This window comes from Strix uralensis, chromosome 11 (assembly GCF_047716275.1).
Source record: "Strix uralensis isolate ZFMK-TIS-50842 chromosome 11, bStrUra1, whole genome shotgun sequence".
Lineage (NCBI taxonomy): Eukaryota > Metazoa > Chordata > Aves > Strigiformes > Strigidae > Strix > Strix uralensis.
Window position 1 is genome coordinate 20,980,817 of NC_133982.1, and position 18,380 is coordinate 20,999,196.

The 18,380-nt window shown below is 39.8% G+C and overlaps 1 protein-coding gene across 1 annotated transcript; it reads left to right on the plus strand.

The window, feature by feature from the left end:
* Positions 1-873: 873 nt before the first annotated feature.
* On the plus strand, positions 874-18,046 carry BTBD1 (BTB domain containing 1). The gene is made up of 8 exons (XM_074880844.1): positions 874-1,305; positions 7,968-8,124; positions 8,662-8,767; positions 10,388-10,585; positions 10,855-11,047; positions 11,602-11,689; positions 16,018-16,164; positions 16,937-18,046. The coding sequence occupies exons 1-8, from the start codon at positions 908-910 to the stop codon at positions 17,093-17,095; spliced, it is 1,446 nt and encodes a 481-aa protein (XP_074736945.1). The 5' UTR covers positions 874-907; the 3' UTR covers positions 17,096-18,046.
* The last annotated feature ends 334 nt before the right edge of the window (positions 18,047-18,380 follow it).

Here is an 18,380-nt window from a genome sequence, read left to right on the forward strand (position 1 = left end):
ATTTAAATTGCTGTTGTATTTACTGCAAAACTCCAGTAGATGGCAAAATGATCCACCGTATTTTTCAGCTGACAGCGTCTGGTTTGACAGCACTGTGAAAACGCAAACATACCTTTTTTAAAATTTCCCCTTTGTTTCCCAAAAGCCACCAAGACAGTACACTAAAAATGACCCTACTTTGCTTGTCAAAATCTGCCAAATTAACTCACCACCTTACATTCCAGGTCCAAGGGCGTTAAATTTGATAGCTACTGCGTTTTCCTCCTCAGTTGATTAAAACCACAAAATGTCGAGATAGCTTGTAAATGGATTTTTTTTTTGTATAAGAAATGTAAGGTATACGTGCTAAGTCAATGTTTCGACATTATTTCAGAAACAGTTAAAATAGGTGATCAATCCTTGTTTTGCCCATTATGAAGAATCTGGTATCATAAAAATTAATTTGCATTTCACGTGCCTAAACAGAATAGCTGCAAGATTTCTTCATTCCCACATGTAACGATATAAATTTCCGTGAGCGTTGTGGTGCTCTGTGCTTTGCATGTCTGTTTTTACCCTCTTCGAGGCTCTGGAAGCGCATTCCCGCTGCACACGCGGCTGTCAGACGCCTTTCTAAAACTAACAAGCGACACATTCAAAACACGGCCTAGAGGACGCGGCCGACGCCTGGAAAACCGCGTTCCTCACCGCCGCGGCCTCCCGCCCGCGCTCCCCCTCAGCCGCCCGCGCGGCCCTGCGCCCCGGGCACACCGGCGGCTGCGGCTCCGCCGCGAGGCTGCGCGGGGCGGTGGCGCATGCGCGGCGCAGGGGCGGCGAGCGGCTGACGTCGGGGCGCGCGGCGGGGACTCGCGTGCCGCCGGCGGACGGAGCGGCCCGGCCCGGCCCGGCCCGGCCCCTCAGGGCGGCGATGGCGGCCGCCGGCGGCGGCTCGGGTGCGCCCGTGGAGACGCCCGCCGCCACCGCCGCTGTTGCCGCCGCCGCCGCCGCGGAGGCCGGCGCGGTGCTGCAGCGGGAGCCGCTGTACAACTGGCAGGCCACCAAGGGCTCGCTGCGGGAGCGCTTCGCCTTCCTCTTCTCCAACGAGCTCCTCAGCGACGTGCACTTCGTGGTGGGCAAGGGCAGCCCCCGCGGCGGCGGCGGGGGCGCCCCCCCCGGGCCTGGCCAGCAGCGCATCCCCGCCCACCGCTTCGTCTTGGCGGCCGGCAGCGCCGTCTTCGACGCGATGTTTAACGGCGGCATGGCCACCACCTCGGCCGAGATCGAGCTGCCCGACGTGGAGCCCGCCGCCTTCCTGGCGCTCCTGAGGTCAGGCCGCGGCGGGGCGGAGGCGGGCGGCCCCGGGCACGGTGGGGGCTCCTGGGCCGGGGGCACCGCGCAGCAGCCCGCCGGGCCGGGCCGGGCTGAGCTGAGGGGGGCCCGCTCGGCCGCTGCTGTAATTGCCTCGCTCGGTGGCCGCTCCTGTCCCCGAAGAGCCCTCCCTTCCTTTCCCCCGGCCGCCGTGTGCGTGTCCGTGGAGGGAGATGCAGAGAAAACGCGTAACCACCTTCTGGGCTGGCACGCAAGGTCAAACCGCCCAGCGAACACATTTTGGTTCCTTCTTGCTCTTTCCCCTGCATCCTTTTCCCAAGAGAAGTGCCCTAATTTTGGGGCAACTAATTGTCCATTCAGAAAAGTACTTTGATAGTGGTGGGTGTCTGGTTTGGCTCTTTGATTCCGGTTTTTGTTAAGTAAGGTGCTGGGACTTAGTGGTTCCTCTGAGTGGTGCAACTATCCATCCACCTTCTGATAATGGTTAAGAAAGGACAGAGACTGTTGTACCAAGCTTTTAATTTCATTTGATACTTACTTTGAAATTTTATTCATCTTACTGTTCACTTTTCTTTTTCAGCAGTGGTAATAAATTGTGTCTTTTTACCAGAGTAATACCCATTGTAATCACCCTTATTTCAGATACTTTTGGGTGGAGAGTGGACATGCAGGAGAAGGCAGTAACTAACTGTTTTTTACACACAACCCACCCCAGTGGTACCATGAGTGCAGTGATGGCAAAAAGGATGTAAAATGGGTTAGTGATTCCTAATTCTGGCAGAATAGGATCTGCTACTTCTCATGCTCACAAAACTGATGAGTTTATCTACCATTTCTTTTTACTCAGTGTAGTGGTAAATATATGGTGTTCATAGAAACAATTACTGGTAGTTTCTTTGTGCATCAGGCTGTGGTGTGGTAATATGACCAAACTGCTTAACCTTAAGGTTTTTCTCAAAGAAACTCCTCTCCTAGGCAAAACCTCTGTAAAATATGTGAAACAGATTCCTGTAATGAACATTTGGGAAACAAGTGATATTATTGCCTGGAGATAAGTATATAGTGTGTCAAAGCATTCTGTAATGGGAAAAGCTCCAAAACCTTAGCAACTTTCTCTTCATTTTGAGGCCTGACAGATAAGAACAGTGAGGAGAAGATTTTGTAATCATGGACACAGGAGTTGCAGCAACTGATTTCGAAAAAGAAAACCCAGAAAACAACAAACCACCATGCAGCAGCAATGTCTCTCTGTTGCCATTAGCAAAGGAACTGTATTTATTTTGTGGATGCTTAGCAAAGAGGGAGTGGCAAGGTGAAGAGTGTGTAGAAGAGTGGGAGATAGTGGGAAGTGTCTTTCAAGAAAAATGGTTTCAAAGGTTAAAAGTAAATGGCTCTGCAAATAGATATGTTTCTCTCTATATATGTGGAAAAAACACTGGACAGTGAAAACTGAATAGAAGCTTGTCTGGATAAAAATACAAACATGGAAACAGGAGAGTTCTGAGTAATGATAAGCAGGATGGTATTTGAAAACCGTAGAAGTGAATGAAGAGATGTTGGAAGCAAACAAAAGCCATCTTGTGTTGGTAGAACTGCTAGTACATAATGGCAGGGGACTTACATAAGGACACTGATTATATGTGTGTCTTGTCTAAATATCACCAAACTGATGAACTGTTGAAACATCTCAGGTTTGATGTCTTCTTTTGGTATTAAATACATGGCAGCTTTGTAGGACATTCTTCCAAACTATATGTGTGTTTTGAGCTTATATTGGAATAAATATACATTGCAACACCTTGTTAAAAACATACCTAAGGAGAACTTCTATAATACAGACCACTACTGGACTTGTATACATGTTCCATGGTTGTATTCCGTGCTTATATACACTGTTTTTAAAGTATACCAACTATGAGAGAACCTGGGTTTTTTCCCCGTGTTGACCAGAAGAGGTGAGAATTATACCTTGCACTGTTGGCCTCTTTCATCTAATCACTAGTAAAATGGTCAGATAATGATGGTTGCCTTTCTTTAATCTTTGCAAAGACCAATTTGAGGTGTATTGGCTAGAAATTAATACACATAGCAAATGAACATCAAGGTAGAGGAACCGTTTAAGTGATGCAAAAACTTTTAGGGGTAATTCACTAATTATTTAATGTTCCGCTGCTCATTTCCATTTTATTTACTTGTGGGGTTTGTTAGGTCCTATCTGTAGTTGATGTGTTTCATAAAGATCTACTGACAAATGCTACTTTTAAATTAAAGCCAAACAAAAAGATTTTTTGATGAAAATTTTTCTGATTCTCTTAAAAAATTAATTCCATCTCTATCTGTCCCATAAGACTGAGTGTAATTTATCTGTTCTGTGATGTAAACTTTCATCAGTGTTAGTGTTTTGTCACAAAATAGATGGTAGTTCAAGAATTATGTTTATGGGAAATAAAAAAGTAGTTAGAAATTGAACAATTTAAACATCTGATAGTCACCAAGTTAATGTGATGTCTGTTTTTTTTATTTTTATTTTGGATATAGTCATACACAATTTAAAATTGGCTACAGTTGCTACTTTTTTCTAACAGGGGACTCTAAAATAATAAATTCATAGAGTTAAAGTATTTATAAATAATTAAATGAAACTTTAATTGATGGTACCACTGTAATTCCAGTCATGCATTTCAGGATTTCTTTTTTCCCCTTGAAAGTTGGATAGGCCTCGTTGTCTGTGGGCTAAAATCTTACCTGTAAAGACAGGAAAAGGGGAGACTTTTAAAACTGGCTGGAGAAGTGGAGAGAACTTTCTTAGAAAACAACTGGCCAAGCTCAAAGGCTTAGAAATGTCTGTGGTGTGTGCTTTGGCTCATCAGCCAGTATTCCTCTTGCCTGCAAAGTTTTCAGACATGAGACAGCGGAGTTTTTTAAAAGCAGCTGACTACTTCAGTAGTTTGACAGATAAATCCTTAAGAGATGAAATAATATCAAGGTCACAAAGTTTGAATCTGTCTCCCAATTAAACAGGGTTTTTTTGGTATGTTTCTAACTGTACAAATTGAATAGCGGTGATCAAGAAGATTAAAGTTGTCTCAGCAGGATTCTGCTTTAGGGTTTCATTTTGTTGTTTTTAATAAGATTTTTTAAAATTTCATTCACGTTTTACAGTAATTTAACTTGTCCTTTGATCACAGTATAAAGGAAAGTGACGACATGGAACAAATTTAGCAGTCCGTCTTCCAAATGTCTTTGCAGAGGACTTTGGCAAGCAGTAAATAAAGGGGTAATCATGACTAACTGGAAAAAGATTCCTGTGTGCTTTTAGAATGGTGAAAATATTTCAGCTGTTGGGACCATACTAAGGCTAGGGGAGAAGGAAGTGTGAACTGGAGGGTAAAGAAAAGTGGCATAAAATGTATGAGAGGCTTATGTGAAGTGAATGATCGAGTGGTCACTTGGAAAAATTGTTCTGGTCACTGAAAGTGCACTGCGCACATATGGACACACCCCCCATCCTGGATGACAACACCATTAGTCAGTATCTAGAGAGCAGGTTGTTTCTGTAAGGATCTCAAAGGGAGGCGAAGAGGGAAAAAGGCAAGGGGGAAGGATAAGTGATCTTGAGCCCCACTGAATTAAGTGGAGGAGAAACAGTGGTATCAACATAAAGGTGTGCTAGTTCAGGCATGCCCCAAATGGGAGAGTTAACACAGAGACAGAGCTCTTGGCACATGAGCAGAGGGATTTTTAGAGGGAAGACACACCTGGAGTTCCTCTCTTATGAGTAGGTGAATGCATCATGATCATCCATCTGTATACTTAAGGGAAATAAGATTATACAACATCCTAGAGCAGTGTACTTTATTACCATTTTTCATAGTTTTTGCAGCTACCTTTTAACTTCACAAATTCACACTTTTTAGTATTTGCAAAAGACTACAGTTTGGCTTTGAAAATTCCAGAATAGTATTAGCATTGTTAAAAACTTGAAATATTAAACACAAAAAACTGACCATGTGACTTTCTTGATGTATTTGGACACTCCTTGTCCTGAGTTTCCTTAGTTTCAAAGTATGTAACTATATCAGATGTTCTGTAACTACGAGTTGTTATGCCCAGTGGTGATCAATGCCTAGAAACAGATGGGGTCAGTAACTCCATGCAACACACCACCTCTCCTGTCCTGAGTGAATGCCATAACAGATGGAGCCCAAAGTCATAGACCAAATGAACTCAATGGGGAGGTCAATGAGGATGTGTTGTGATGGTGTGGGACCTGAATGATGTAAATGGTATGCAGTAAGGGATGGAGAATGTACTGGGTTTGCCCGGGATAGAGAAATTCTTCATAGTAGCTTGTGTGGAGCTACATTTTGGATCTGTGCTGAAAATAGTGTTGATAACACACTGATGTTTTAGTTACTGGTTGAGAAACTGTGCAAATTTTAGTGGTCAGAACTTTAATTGCTTAAAGTCCTGTTAGTTTGTCATTGACACACTTTAAGTTGGGGAGTGTCTCTTACTGCATATCCAGCCATACGGCAGGGGAGGGATTGGAGCATAGAGCCTCAAGTGTGTCCTTCATGGGATGAAAAAGCATCCTGTAACTCCTAGATCTCACATGAATGAAAAACCTGCATGTATATGCACTGTTGCCACATTTGAATTCCTGTCATTTGGGCCTGTAATTAGTTTTTGATCATATGAGGAAAAAGCCTGCAAAATTCCTGTGAAAGCAAGGGTCAGAAAAGTGCAGTTTGAAACTGCACCCTAATTCTTAAGAAGGTGTAGTAGAAAGTGAACCACAAGCCTAATGGAGCTCCTCTGGTGTGTCAGTTCATTGGCTTCAGATTTGACACACTTAAGGTATAAAATCAAAATCATGTTCCAAAACCAACTTGGTGATTTTTTTTTTTTTTTTTAGGGTTAGGTAAAATTTATAATGTAGTTTGTGTGGTAATGCTGCTTTTTTTACAGCCTGTTAATTTTCAGTTTTTATGTAATTTGGACTCCAAGCTCCTATAAAGTCATACAAAGAAGGTTAGGGCATTTTAAACAGATTTTTTTAAATCTTAAAACCAAAATCTAAATGCACTATTCTAGTGCTTTAATGATCTACTTGTCAATTTGGTATACAAAACTTACCAATGAGATCTTAGTTTCTTAAACATAATTTTGTCAGTGATTGTGACTGGCAAGTCAGCCCGTCATTTTCATCAACAGATAATAGTTTATAGCTTTCATAACTCAGTTCTAAATGAAAAGTATGAAACTTCTACTAAAAAAAAAAAAAAAGGTAGCATTTAATTAAAGTCATTCTTTCTAAAAGCTGTTTGATGTAAATCCAGTTAGAAGAATTAATCTAGAGCATCATTCACATTCCCTAAGTGATGTGAAAGCTGGCTGTTTGAATAAGTTGGAGTATTGTAATGGTAAATTTGTACCCATTGGTAAGCAACAGCAAATTTAGTGTTGAATACCATATTTAGTTGTCTTAGCGATTACCAAGAATTAGTTTTCTTGGAATATAAGAAATATAAACAGCTAAGAGCTTTAGTTGAAACTTTAATTCTAGGTTTCTATTACTAGATCTCCCTACGTTGCGAAGAAGTTTAAGTCCATTACTTTCACAAGTTTCTTCTGTTAAATGCAAACTGCTTATTGTTACATTTAAAAACCCTTCTAAACATGCCTTCCATCTCTACGCATTGCTTGCCATTCATCTCCAGAGGTTCTGAACAAAAAAATATTAAGAAATGTAAAGGAAAGACTTGGTCTTCATTGTGGAATTCCTGCATTTGCTAATGTGCCCTGGTTTATTATGTTTAATCACCTGTATATTGAGGACAAATGTATTTTTCTAAGTCACAGGCTATTCTTGATTATTATCTGAAAGACTGATGAAATATTGCTAAGATTATCTTCAATGTCACCTGTAAGAAAAGGTACAGAACCTTAAAATAAATCTTATCTTGTATGGTCTCAGATAACAACTGCTCAGGAAACAGGTTTTGTTCCTGGTTTTGGTGGAGGCTTCTATCTTTTGGTTCACAGCTTATGCTAAAATCTCAACCAATCATCTAGCCTCAAACAGTGGAGACAAGCCAGAGCCTTTTGCTGTGGCAGGAATAGAAGAGTCAAGGTCACCTGCTAGAATGTTACTTCCTTTCCTCTCCTCTGAACACTACAGAATGGTAACTTTGACATAAGATGTTACCACAGTATAAGTCCTTGACACTGTTTCCCTCATGGTAGGGAAGCGAGTGTGACGTGTCAGTAAATTAAGTTCAGTAATAGAGCCACAGAGGGCTATGTATTGATACTTAGAAATACAGCTCTTTAGAGTGTGCATTCGTATATTAAGTAATTCTGCAGCTCAGCTGTTGTTTACAGTTCAGTAGCTATGTATAACTAGTACAGCCAGATCAGTCATAGGGAGTAATGCATATTTAAAACAAATGTATGCCATTAGGTTAACGTAATATTCTTTCTTCAACCCTTTAACTAGCTTATTAATTTGTAAAAATTCTAACGTGGTCAACTGTTGCATGTTCACAGTGCAGATCTTTGACCTATTTTCTAAATGCAAAGAGACTGTTGTGTTGTGCTTGACTGCCCCCCTCAAGATACGTTTTTATGATCTGTATTTGTGTATTGATTTCTAGGTTTCTTTATTCTGATGAAGTTCAAATTGGTCCAGAAACAGTCATGACTACTTTATACACTGCTAAAAAGTATGCAGTCCCAGCCCTGGAAGCACATTGTGTGGATTTTCTAACAAAGCACCTCCGAGCAGATAATGCCTTTATGCTGCTTACTCAAGTAGGTAAATTTAAGCTTAGTTTTGATTCACTAGGAAAATCAGTATTTGGAGGAAAATTACTAAATATTACATCACAGTAGGTTTGCTGTCACATAGTCTAATTTATGTATGAAAATGTCTTGTTGCTCTGCTAGCATTTTTAAAGACTTAGCTTCTTATTAATGTGGAGGAAAGGCTTTTTTTCCCTTTTTTTCTTTTTTTTTTTTTTAAATATGCAATGGACTAGACATTTCAGATGGAGCCAGTTTATCCTACAGTGTATTTGCATGAATCTCTTAATTGTTTTTTTGTTAAGACTGTGCTTCAGTTCACTATATTGGATTTTATGTGTACTTTTTAAAAATTATATTGCATTTAGTGAATTCTCGTTAATTATGTACTCCTTTGAGAATTTAAGTGCTCTTTAAGGTACAAACAGAGTACTTAGACAAATCAACCTATTTTAATTTGGATCTATACTAGAGTAAAAATACTTGCTTTTTAAGATTAGTGGTTTGTCAACTTTATGCTTAAGATGTATTTCTCTACCTTTATAGGCTCGTTTGTTTGATGAACCTCAGCTTGCTAGTCTTTGTCTTGACACAATAGACAAAAGTACTATGGATGCAATAAGTGCAGAAGGCTTTACTGATATTGATATAGGTGAGTAATTTTGTGTGTCCTAAGCATTAAACTTCTGAAGGGAATTGTAGGGCATGAGAAGGCTTTGTTACACTGACTCAGGATAGTTCGCCTCCCACGTCTGAGTGGGTAGAGTCTCAAGCACATCTTATCCCCTTGTCACGGTAACCTGGGGTCGTTCGCTTTCCCCCTCATCTGCACCCACCTTTGCACAGACGCCAACGCAACGGCCAGCTGTGGATCTCAGAATTCGGATGACAGTACCTGTATTACATCAGCAAGTTTGCTAATGAGCAAAACAGGACATTGCATATGTATGATATGTTAATCAGCGCACGATTTATTATCCACCCCTGCAGTGCTTCACTCTCAAGCAGGGTTCCACTGCATTGGGTCCCCATTTGATTGGTGTCAGTGTCCCAGCAGGGCTCCCACCACGGTCACACTTTTGGCTTTCATTAAAGCCAAAGCTTTCACTTGCTCAGTGTTGTGGCTCATCCCTGGGGGATCCACACCTCCTTTTTGCATGTAACAGGAATTACACTGTTTTGTTGCCACATGGCGCTTCTCTATTCAGAGTTGTGCAGATCAGGTACAATTTATGAAATCTGTTTAAAAAATAAATATGTAAACTTCTGGTTTCTTTGTTTCATCTTTTATGAAAAGCTAGCAGTTGTAAATTTTCTTGCTTAGTTTCATTGCTACTATATGTGTCTATGATTTTACTCCAATTCAGCTAGACTGTGTGAAAACTCAGACTGAGGGAAGGCGTTCCAGCTGCTTAAAAAAATTGTAAAGTCATTGTTAACTCATGTTCAGTGGGATTTGTGCCCAGACTGCGAGTGCTCATCTCTGCTCTTGATAAGTCCCAATCTGTTTTGACTTTCCAATATGATATTTTCTATGACCACAAACATGCTGTGCTTAAATTCAGGGCATATAAAAATTCCCAAGGAAGACAGAAGATTCAGAATATGAAAACACATTTGTTTTCAGGCTTGTGTTCTGTGATGAACTGAGAATTTTTACATACCTGTTATTCATAAAATGCCAGAACAAGTAAGAAATACAGGAAAACTTGCTTTTCTAAAGCACATGAGAGTACCTAGCCTCACATCCTGTGTTCCACCTTCGAGCTTTGTGGGTGGCAAATACTTCAATGTTTAAGACGACTTTCATGTATCTTTAAACTGGTTTTGCGTGCACCACTGCTGCTTGTGTCTATAGTTGATCCGGATTGGCAGGTGGCTGTTTGGATGAGAATATGACAATGTCATCATGAATAACTTGGTTTTTTAGTAGTGTGCATTCACCACTTGGTCACTTCCAATTTAATCCTGCCCTAGCCATGGAAACTCTTAAGGATATTGGTTGTCACTACATACATTATATATAGTCACACTCTTGGGAATCCAGAAGAAAGTTCATATGCTGTCTTCGTAACAGGAAAATTACTTTTTTAGTTTGGAGTCTATACACCACTGGGACATTTCTTCATACATATATTAAGTTGTCTTATCTTTGATGTCTTACTATGAATGTTCTTAGTGTTTACTTAACAAGTTAAGTTTACTTAATGTGTAACACTGTTACTGGTGTGGCTGAAAACTGATATAAATCTGTTAACTGTTTTTAATTTAGACACATTATGTGCAGTTCTAGAAAGAGATACCCTTAGTATTCGAGAAAGTAGACTCTTTGGAGCTGTTGTTCGCTGGGCAGAAGCAGAATGTCAAAGACAACAACTGCCTGTGACATTTGGAAACAAACAAAAAGTCCTTGGAAGAGCTCTTTCCTTAATCCGTTTTCCATTAATGACTATTGAAGAGTTTGCAGCAGGTGAGTTTTGGGGTTCTTTGTCTTACTGTTAGACCATATCTCTGCACTGTTCACCTGTAAGTGTTTAGAGTTTATGTTTAACACACTATTCTGTTATTAATATCATACAATAAAGGTTGTGATGCAGAAATTAAAGGAAAACATTCTGCAGAATATGTTCTGGCCATTGGAAAATATTATTGACATCTTCAGTTTGCAAATATATGTGGTTCGAATACAACAGTTGGAGTAATTCTTCGAATCATCTTAGAAGTTTTTTCTTTTCACAGGCCCTGCTCAGTCTGGAATCTTGTCAGATCGGGAAGTAGTAAATCTCTTTCTGCATTTTACTGTCAATCCTAAACCTAAAGTAGATTATATTGACCGACCAAGATGTTGCCTTAGAGGAAAAGAATGCAGCATTAACAGGTTCCAGCAAGTGGAGAGTCGCTGGGGCTACAGTGGAACAAGTGATCGGATTAGGTATGGCTTTTGAAACAGTTTGTAGGAGAGACAGAGAAGTGTGGGAAGAAAGGGATGGTATTACTCAACTTTAACTTTTTGGCATAAGATACAGTAACAAACATGCTGGTTCTGTTTGGGTAGGTGTAATCTTTCCCTTTTTTAAAAATAACTTAGACTGTTGTGCACATAAAACAGAGTAGTAAAGAACAAAGTTCAGGACAATTGCGTGCATTCTAGAGTGATTGGTTGTTAGCTGCATATTCCTTTTTAAAATACCAAGTCTTGATCTGATTTTATTTTGGAGATGTTGAAAAGAATCTGGCGATGTTTTGTTTAGTGATACTGAATATCTTGGGGGGCTTAGCAAAGCTTTAACCTATAAAGGTGATACCTTACATAGCATTTTTCTTACTACTGAAATCTAAATAGAAAGTGTTATTGAAAAAAAAAAAAGTCATTTTCAATTTACTTCACTACTCTTCCATGGGAGTCTTTTTCCTATTTGACTAGGAATAAGGTAACACACGTATCAGAGTTGTTTAAATTCCTTTCTTGGCTTGTTGTTTTACTAGGTTCACAGTTAACAGAAGAATTTCCATAGTGGGATTTGGATTATATGGATCTATTCATGGACCCACAGACTATCAAGTTAATATACAGGTACTGTATATTCTCTTTAAACAGGCTTGCGCAGAAACTACACTTGCAGCACTTGCAAAAGGTTTGGTGTATATTTGGTTAGGAGCAATTGATAGGTCAGGAATCTATCTAACCTGTGTTTTGTCCCCAGCAGTGGTCATAAGCAGATGACTAGGGAAAAGTAAGAACAATATGAAACTCTTCTCCCTTTCTGCTGTATTCTCCTGTCTTTCAGTCATTTTCAGTATAGGTGTTTCCCACGACCGATTTGGTTTCTCTGTTTAGTAGCTCCTGGTGAATCTTTCTTCAGGATACTTACCTGGTCTAACCTTGAATTCCTGTAAGCTTTCTGCAGAGGAATTTCATAGCTTTATCATCTGTTCAGTTGTGCACAGAGTCTGTCCTTTATTAAAGTTTCTAGTAATTCAGGAAAGAGATCTTGGATTTGTCATCAACAGCTCTCTGAAATCAGTGACACATGTAAGTGACTGCTAAAAAAGCCCACTATGTCATCAGGAAGATACTGAAAACAAGATAAAAGGTGACATTGTGATGCTGTATGAAAGCCAGGTGTACCCACATCTTGAGTATTGTGTGCAGTTCTCAATCCCACACAGTAGAATTAGAAGATAAAGAGGAGGGTAATTAAAACAATTAAGGGGATAGAGCTGCTGCTTTATGGAAGAGACCAGAAAGGCTAGGACTCTTCAGTCTGTAGGGAGGAAGGCTATGGGGATGTGTGGGCAGTGCTTCTAAAATCATGAGGGCAATGCATAAGGTAAATCCAGAACTGTTTGTTAATCACCAAACCCCAGAATAGTAGAACTAGGAGACTTTTACTGATACTAGCAGAAGATCAAAACAGTAAGAGTATTTTTTCAATGCAGAGGATACTAAGCATACTGCCACATGAAGCAGATACCCTGTTTTAAATTTGGTATTTGAACATGCTCATTCATCAATAGCAGATCCATTAGAAGATTCCAGAAGAATCAGAAGGGGCATGTGCACCGTAGCACCCCTAGTAGAACAGTTTTGGATGCTGGGGGAATGGACAGCAGAGCCCAGACCTGTGTGCTAATCCTCAGCAACATCTTCTCTTGCCACTGTCGGACCATATTGGACCATTTGTCTGACCCAACTGGGTATTTATTACACCCTTAGCTCACCTGGTACATGTATTGGGGCTTAGAGGCTTGTCCTTGCCCAGAGCTTTTTGGAAAGACTGACATCTTACTTGCTACTGGGTTCAGTCTTAGGCAGAAGGTTGTATGTTACTGTTACCATAACTTCTTCCTTAAATTACTCCAGTTTTAGGTTTGCTGAAAACATTGTCCCAGCATAACTATCTCCCTGGTTTCTTCTGCTGGTAAACGATTTATTTGTATTGCTGTTCTCCAGGCTCCTACATGAAGATCTTATCCTGCTGCTACTTGTTTTATATCTTCATGCTGTTTAGCCCACCAGAGAGTCTGTAGGGCTTTTTGCTACTGCTGTGTTGAAAGAATGATTTAACATTGGTTTTGATACTTTCGGATAGCTGTTCCTAAAGCTTCTTTTGGCCTGCTTGATTGTATTTTTAAAATTTTAATCTGTCAGTTTGAACCTTTCTATTTTAATCTGGATACAACTTCACATTTCTCTATGATGCCCTTTTTTGGTTTTTTCCAGTAATAGACTTTTGCTGATCAGCCATGCCAGGTTTTTTCCCCTTTTCTCAAGCCTTTCCTAATAGGTGATATGCCCCAATACTGTACTTGGGCACGTGATGTCATTCAGTAGTCTGAATGCTTCTTATAAGGGTTTGATTTTAATTGCTCCTTTTAGCTTCTTTTGAACAAGCTTCCTCGTTTTTCTCCTTTTTAAATTTAGCACAGTTGTGGTGGATTTGCTTTTGTTGTTCACGTGGGAGTGTTGACTCTTAAGGATATTATGGACACTGTTACATAGTGTTTCCATTATGAAATTTTGAATCTGATCCTGCTCATCACTCAGTACCAAATCAAGAGTTGCGTTTCTTCCTACTGAGCAATTGGTTAGCAAGCTCACGAAATGGTCAGTGATAGCATCTAAAAATGTCACCCCTGCTTCATGTCCTGATATGACACTTGCCCAGTCTGAGCAGGTAATTGAAGACACCACTAAAATTGTATTTCCTGCTCTTCTAGTCTGTTTGATTTCTCTCAGCATTTCGTGGTCAGGATTGTCTTCTAGTAATACTGATCCAGTACTATATTTTTTCCTTTTTAAGTATGGAATTTCAGTCCATTTGAATTCTCTTTCTTACTGATAATAGTTTTGATTTGATTCTAAGCTTTCTAACAAGGTATTGGCATTCCGTGACTGGCACGGTTTTACTCTGTGCTGTGTATGTTGTAACCTGGTACTATCGCATCACACTGATTTATTAGGGATGTGGGAAATTTTGTGAAAGAAGGAATCTGTGACGTCATTTAAGGACAGGAATTCCATTGTCCCTATCTTATTTTGTAGACTTCTAGCATGTGCTGAGACTGCTGTTTTGGTTCATTTCTGGGCATCCTATTTAAACATCAGTTTATTTGTTTTCTGTTTCCTATTTGATGATTACTGTTCTCTGACCATCCTGAACTTAAGGATAGGAATTTTGTGTCTGTCTCTTAAGAAAAAAATGTTGTGCCTTTCCTTTTATGATGTTCCAAACAGAATGTATCTGAAATGAGGTTTTGAAGGAATTTATTGGCTTTTCCACATTCTTCAGTTTAAAAGTTCACTTGCAAATTGATTTGAAGTGCCATCAGTTTGGTTTTCTCAAACAGTACATTTATGTAAATGAGTAACATAATGCACTAGATTGGATCTTCAGAACAAAAGAGTTGGTGCTGAGGACCTAGCAGCTATCCTGTACATATTTGGGGATTTTTACTTTGCATTAACTCTTGTTTGATTCTCTCAGCTGAATTCCAAGATGAAAGCATTTGGTGTGCTTCCTCAGCATGTTTACTGTATTTATTTCATCTGAAAAGAATTTACTACTTGCAAGGCAAACCAAAGCATATTAGTAGGAATGATCAAGAGATTCACTTGAAAAACATGCTCCCAATCCAAACTGAAAGGCTAATGTACCTTTATGTTTCAAATGAAGGCCATCCATGTTATACAGGTTCTCTTTATTCTGGAAGTATCCCCAATTCCTGATGGATCCGAAACTTTCTTGTCACAATCTTTTTAGACAGGTATTTAAGTCCTGTGTCTCTGCCTTTCTTCTTGGACCTGCATCAGTACTAGCAGAGCTCCAGAGAGTTAAACATTTAATACTTGTCCTAAAGTAGTGATAATGTATATTGCAAATCTTTTATGTGAAAGGGGCTTAGGACTGCAGCATTATAATTGTTAATATTTCTATTGATTGTGGCTGGAAAAAAGAGTTAGAGCATGTTTTGCCTAGAATAGGGCTTCATCTCATTTGTGCAATATTAAAAATGATATGGTATTAAAATTGATTACTGCACTAACAAGAATCCTATCATGAGAAGTGTTCATGTTACTCTAAGGCTCTGATACCCAGCTTCTGCAAGAGGTGTTCAGCAGCATGGATCAGGATATCTGGTGTTTAAGAGTAGGGTCGACTTAGCGCTGAGGGATATGGTGTAGTTGGGAACTGTCAGTGCTAGGTTAACGGTTGGACTAGATGGTCTTCAAGGTCCTTTCCAACCTAGATGATTCTGTGATTCTGTGAAATGAGAAGTGAGGTATCTGCTATTACTACATCTTAGCTAGTGATTGCTATTTGCCACTAAAATTGAAGGCAAAAGAATTAATATGTAGTCTGAGTGTAATTTTTATACAGAATCTAGAATAGAAGTAAATTTTATAAAACATAGCAGCACGAGTTCTCGTTTTAAGAATGTTAGCACTGACTGCTTATATTATCTCTAAAAACTTGTTTTCTAAATTAGCCACAGCCAGCAAATATGCTTCCCTCATGTGGGCTGTGTAGGTGTACGAAGATCAGCAAATCTAAGTACAGGATTATATGTAGTATATGAAGGTCAGAAGCTGAAGGTCTGAGAGCTATTTATTCTTCATCTCCCAAGCAAAGACTGTAACCTGGTTGGAGCAGTGCTGAATCTAGCCCACAGGTCGGACAGCCTGTGTAAAACTCAGAAGCCGTCGTTTGGCATGCTGCTGGGTCAACCCTAATGGTATCGGGAAATTACACCTACTTTCCAGTTCTGAGATTGCGCTATCCTTGCAATTAAACTGGGTGGAGTAGGCAAGTGTTTGGTTGTAATCTTCTAATATGCATACAATAAGAATCTTTCTCAAGCTTGTAAACCTAAAAATACTATTTTCATGTTTTTGTACAGATAATTGATTATGAGAAGAACCAAACTCTAGGACAAAACGATACTGGGTTTAGTTGTGATGGAACAGCCAGTACATTCAGAGTTATGTTCAAAGAACCTATAGAGATTTTGCCAACCGTTTGCTACACAGCTTGTGCAACGTTGAAAGTAAGAATGCCTAACAGTACAGAAGAAAATACTATTTTGATGCAAGAGTTGTTCTTTTATCTGTCTTCTGATGGGAAAGTGTCTTCTAGATCTTGAATTTGTTTTAAGTTTAGTGCTAAAGAAGGATGTAGTTAAACTCCACAGTAACTTGTAAGACTGCTACCCCTTTTCTGTGCCACAGCACAGAATTTGTAACTGGATCTTTTGTGCCTTCCCACTTTCTGGCTTGATGTAAGAGTTAGAATGAGTCCTTATGGAAGTCACTGGTTCTGTGTGGGCAAAAGCACTATCTAGAATATTTAATCTGGAAGCTCTTTATCAAAATTTGTTTGATTTCTTTTATTAAGGACATTCTAATGACTAGCTAGAGTCAAGAAAACTGAAAGGTTTTTTTAATCACTTTTTATATTCTAGTGCTGAAATATAGGAAAGAATTATTGTTCCAGGAAAGTCTTCTCTTAATGTTATGGACAAATTTATTTATTCAGTTTTCTCAAAAATCTTTTAATATTCTTTTAAATATAATTCCCTATACAGAAATGAAAGTTGAGGGGCTTGGATAAAATCAAGCTGTCAGAGAAACTTTTCTTTGTTATCTAGACATAGTGCATTTGCTTCTGTTGCCTGTGATTTTGTATATAACTTAAATGATGTGGGTACAGCAATTTTATACTATTAAAATAACCTGAGTCAGTAATGTTCGAACTTCAACATTTTATGGGTCTTGCTGCCCACTTCCATTCAGTTGCTAATCTCTTCTGATATTTTTCAGGGTCCTGATTCCCACTATGGAACAAAAGGTTTGAAGAAAGTGATCCACGAATCTCCTACTGCTAGCAAAACATGCTTTGTCTTTTATAGTTCACCAGGTAACAACAATGGTACATCAATAGAAGATGGACAGATACCAGAAATAATATTTTATACTTAATTCCACATGATCATCTCGAATGCCTCTGTGTATCAGTGGACTTCAGCTCACTATTGACAGCAGTTAAAATTCTGTGAAACTACCTGAATGTGTGAAAACAAAACTAGTTTGAGAGGTACCAGAAAAGCTATTTTCTCTGCATCGTTATTGGCAGAATGTAATTTAGCTTTTCCTCTTACCAAATTGTCAAGTGGAATAAATGCTCTGTATATTGAAAATATTGTTTTAAATAGTATCTTGTGATTAATTGCTTTGTATTTTCACCCCTTCATTTTTCATGTAGTAAAATTCATTTTCTGAACTGGAAAATCCTTAATCATTATGAACTTCTTGTGTATGTTTTCTCTAAGCTGTCCTAAAAAGACAGTAAAGCTGCTGCTGTAATTCCAGCTTCCACTTCTTTCCAAAATGACCTTGGAATGACCCTACAGACACGAATTGCTACTATATTTTTTGAAGTACATCAGCAAAGCTGGATTCATATTGCTATCATCTTGGCTGTTTGGATGAGCTGTGGAGAATTAACGGACTTAGCCCTGCAGACAGCATCTGCAGCTTCACTGAAGAAGTCAAATTCAGCAACAAACAGATCTTTCCAGAATCTCTCTTAATTCAGAAGGGCTGTTTTGGAACATAGAGCTGGTTATGGAAATGGCCACTGTATATACATATGTGCCTATAAGAAAATGTATAGTGTGAAAAGGAGAATACAAGACTTGTAATGATGTTATTTTATCATACTAAAAAATTAGTATGGACTAAGGATTGTGTGCAACTGGTTTTATGGATTGCATACAATACTTTGATGCAATTGATGTATGTATATAATATTCAGTGTCTTGCAATATGTGCTGTGTAGAAGTAGAATGTCTCCATGTACAAAATCCTGTACCCTCCCCCAACTTATACTAAAGTAATAATTTGAGAACACGGGAGAAAAAAAAGAAACAACTCCTCTTTTCTGTAATTTCTCTTTAAAGGCCTGCTCCCGGGACGGTCGGGCAGGTCTTAGGTCTCAAAACAAGCCGTGTATTCCCAGCCCCCTGCTCTGACGAGTTTCGGTCAGCGCCCTCGGCAGGTTTTTCACTCAGCCGGGACACGGGGCGGGGGGCGAGCAAGGGGCAGCCGGGCCTGGGCGAGAGACCGCGTGGCGCTGGCGGCTGCTGCGGTCCCGCCGGGCCGTGCCGGGAGAAGCCAGCGGCCGCACGGCGCCCCGGCCTGCCGCTCCCCGCCCCACCGCTCGCACACGGCCCAGCCCGGACCAGGCTCATGGCGGCCGCGGCGC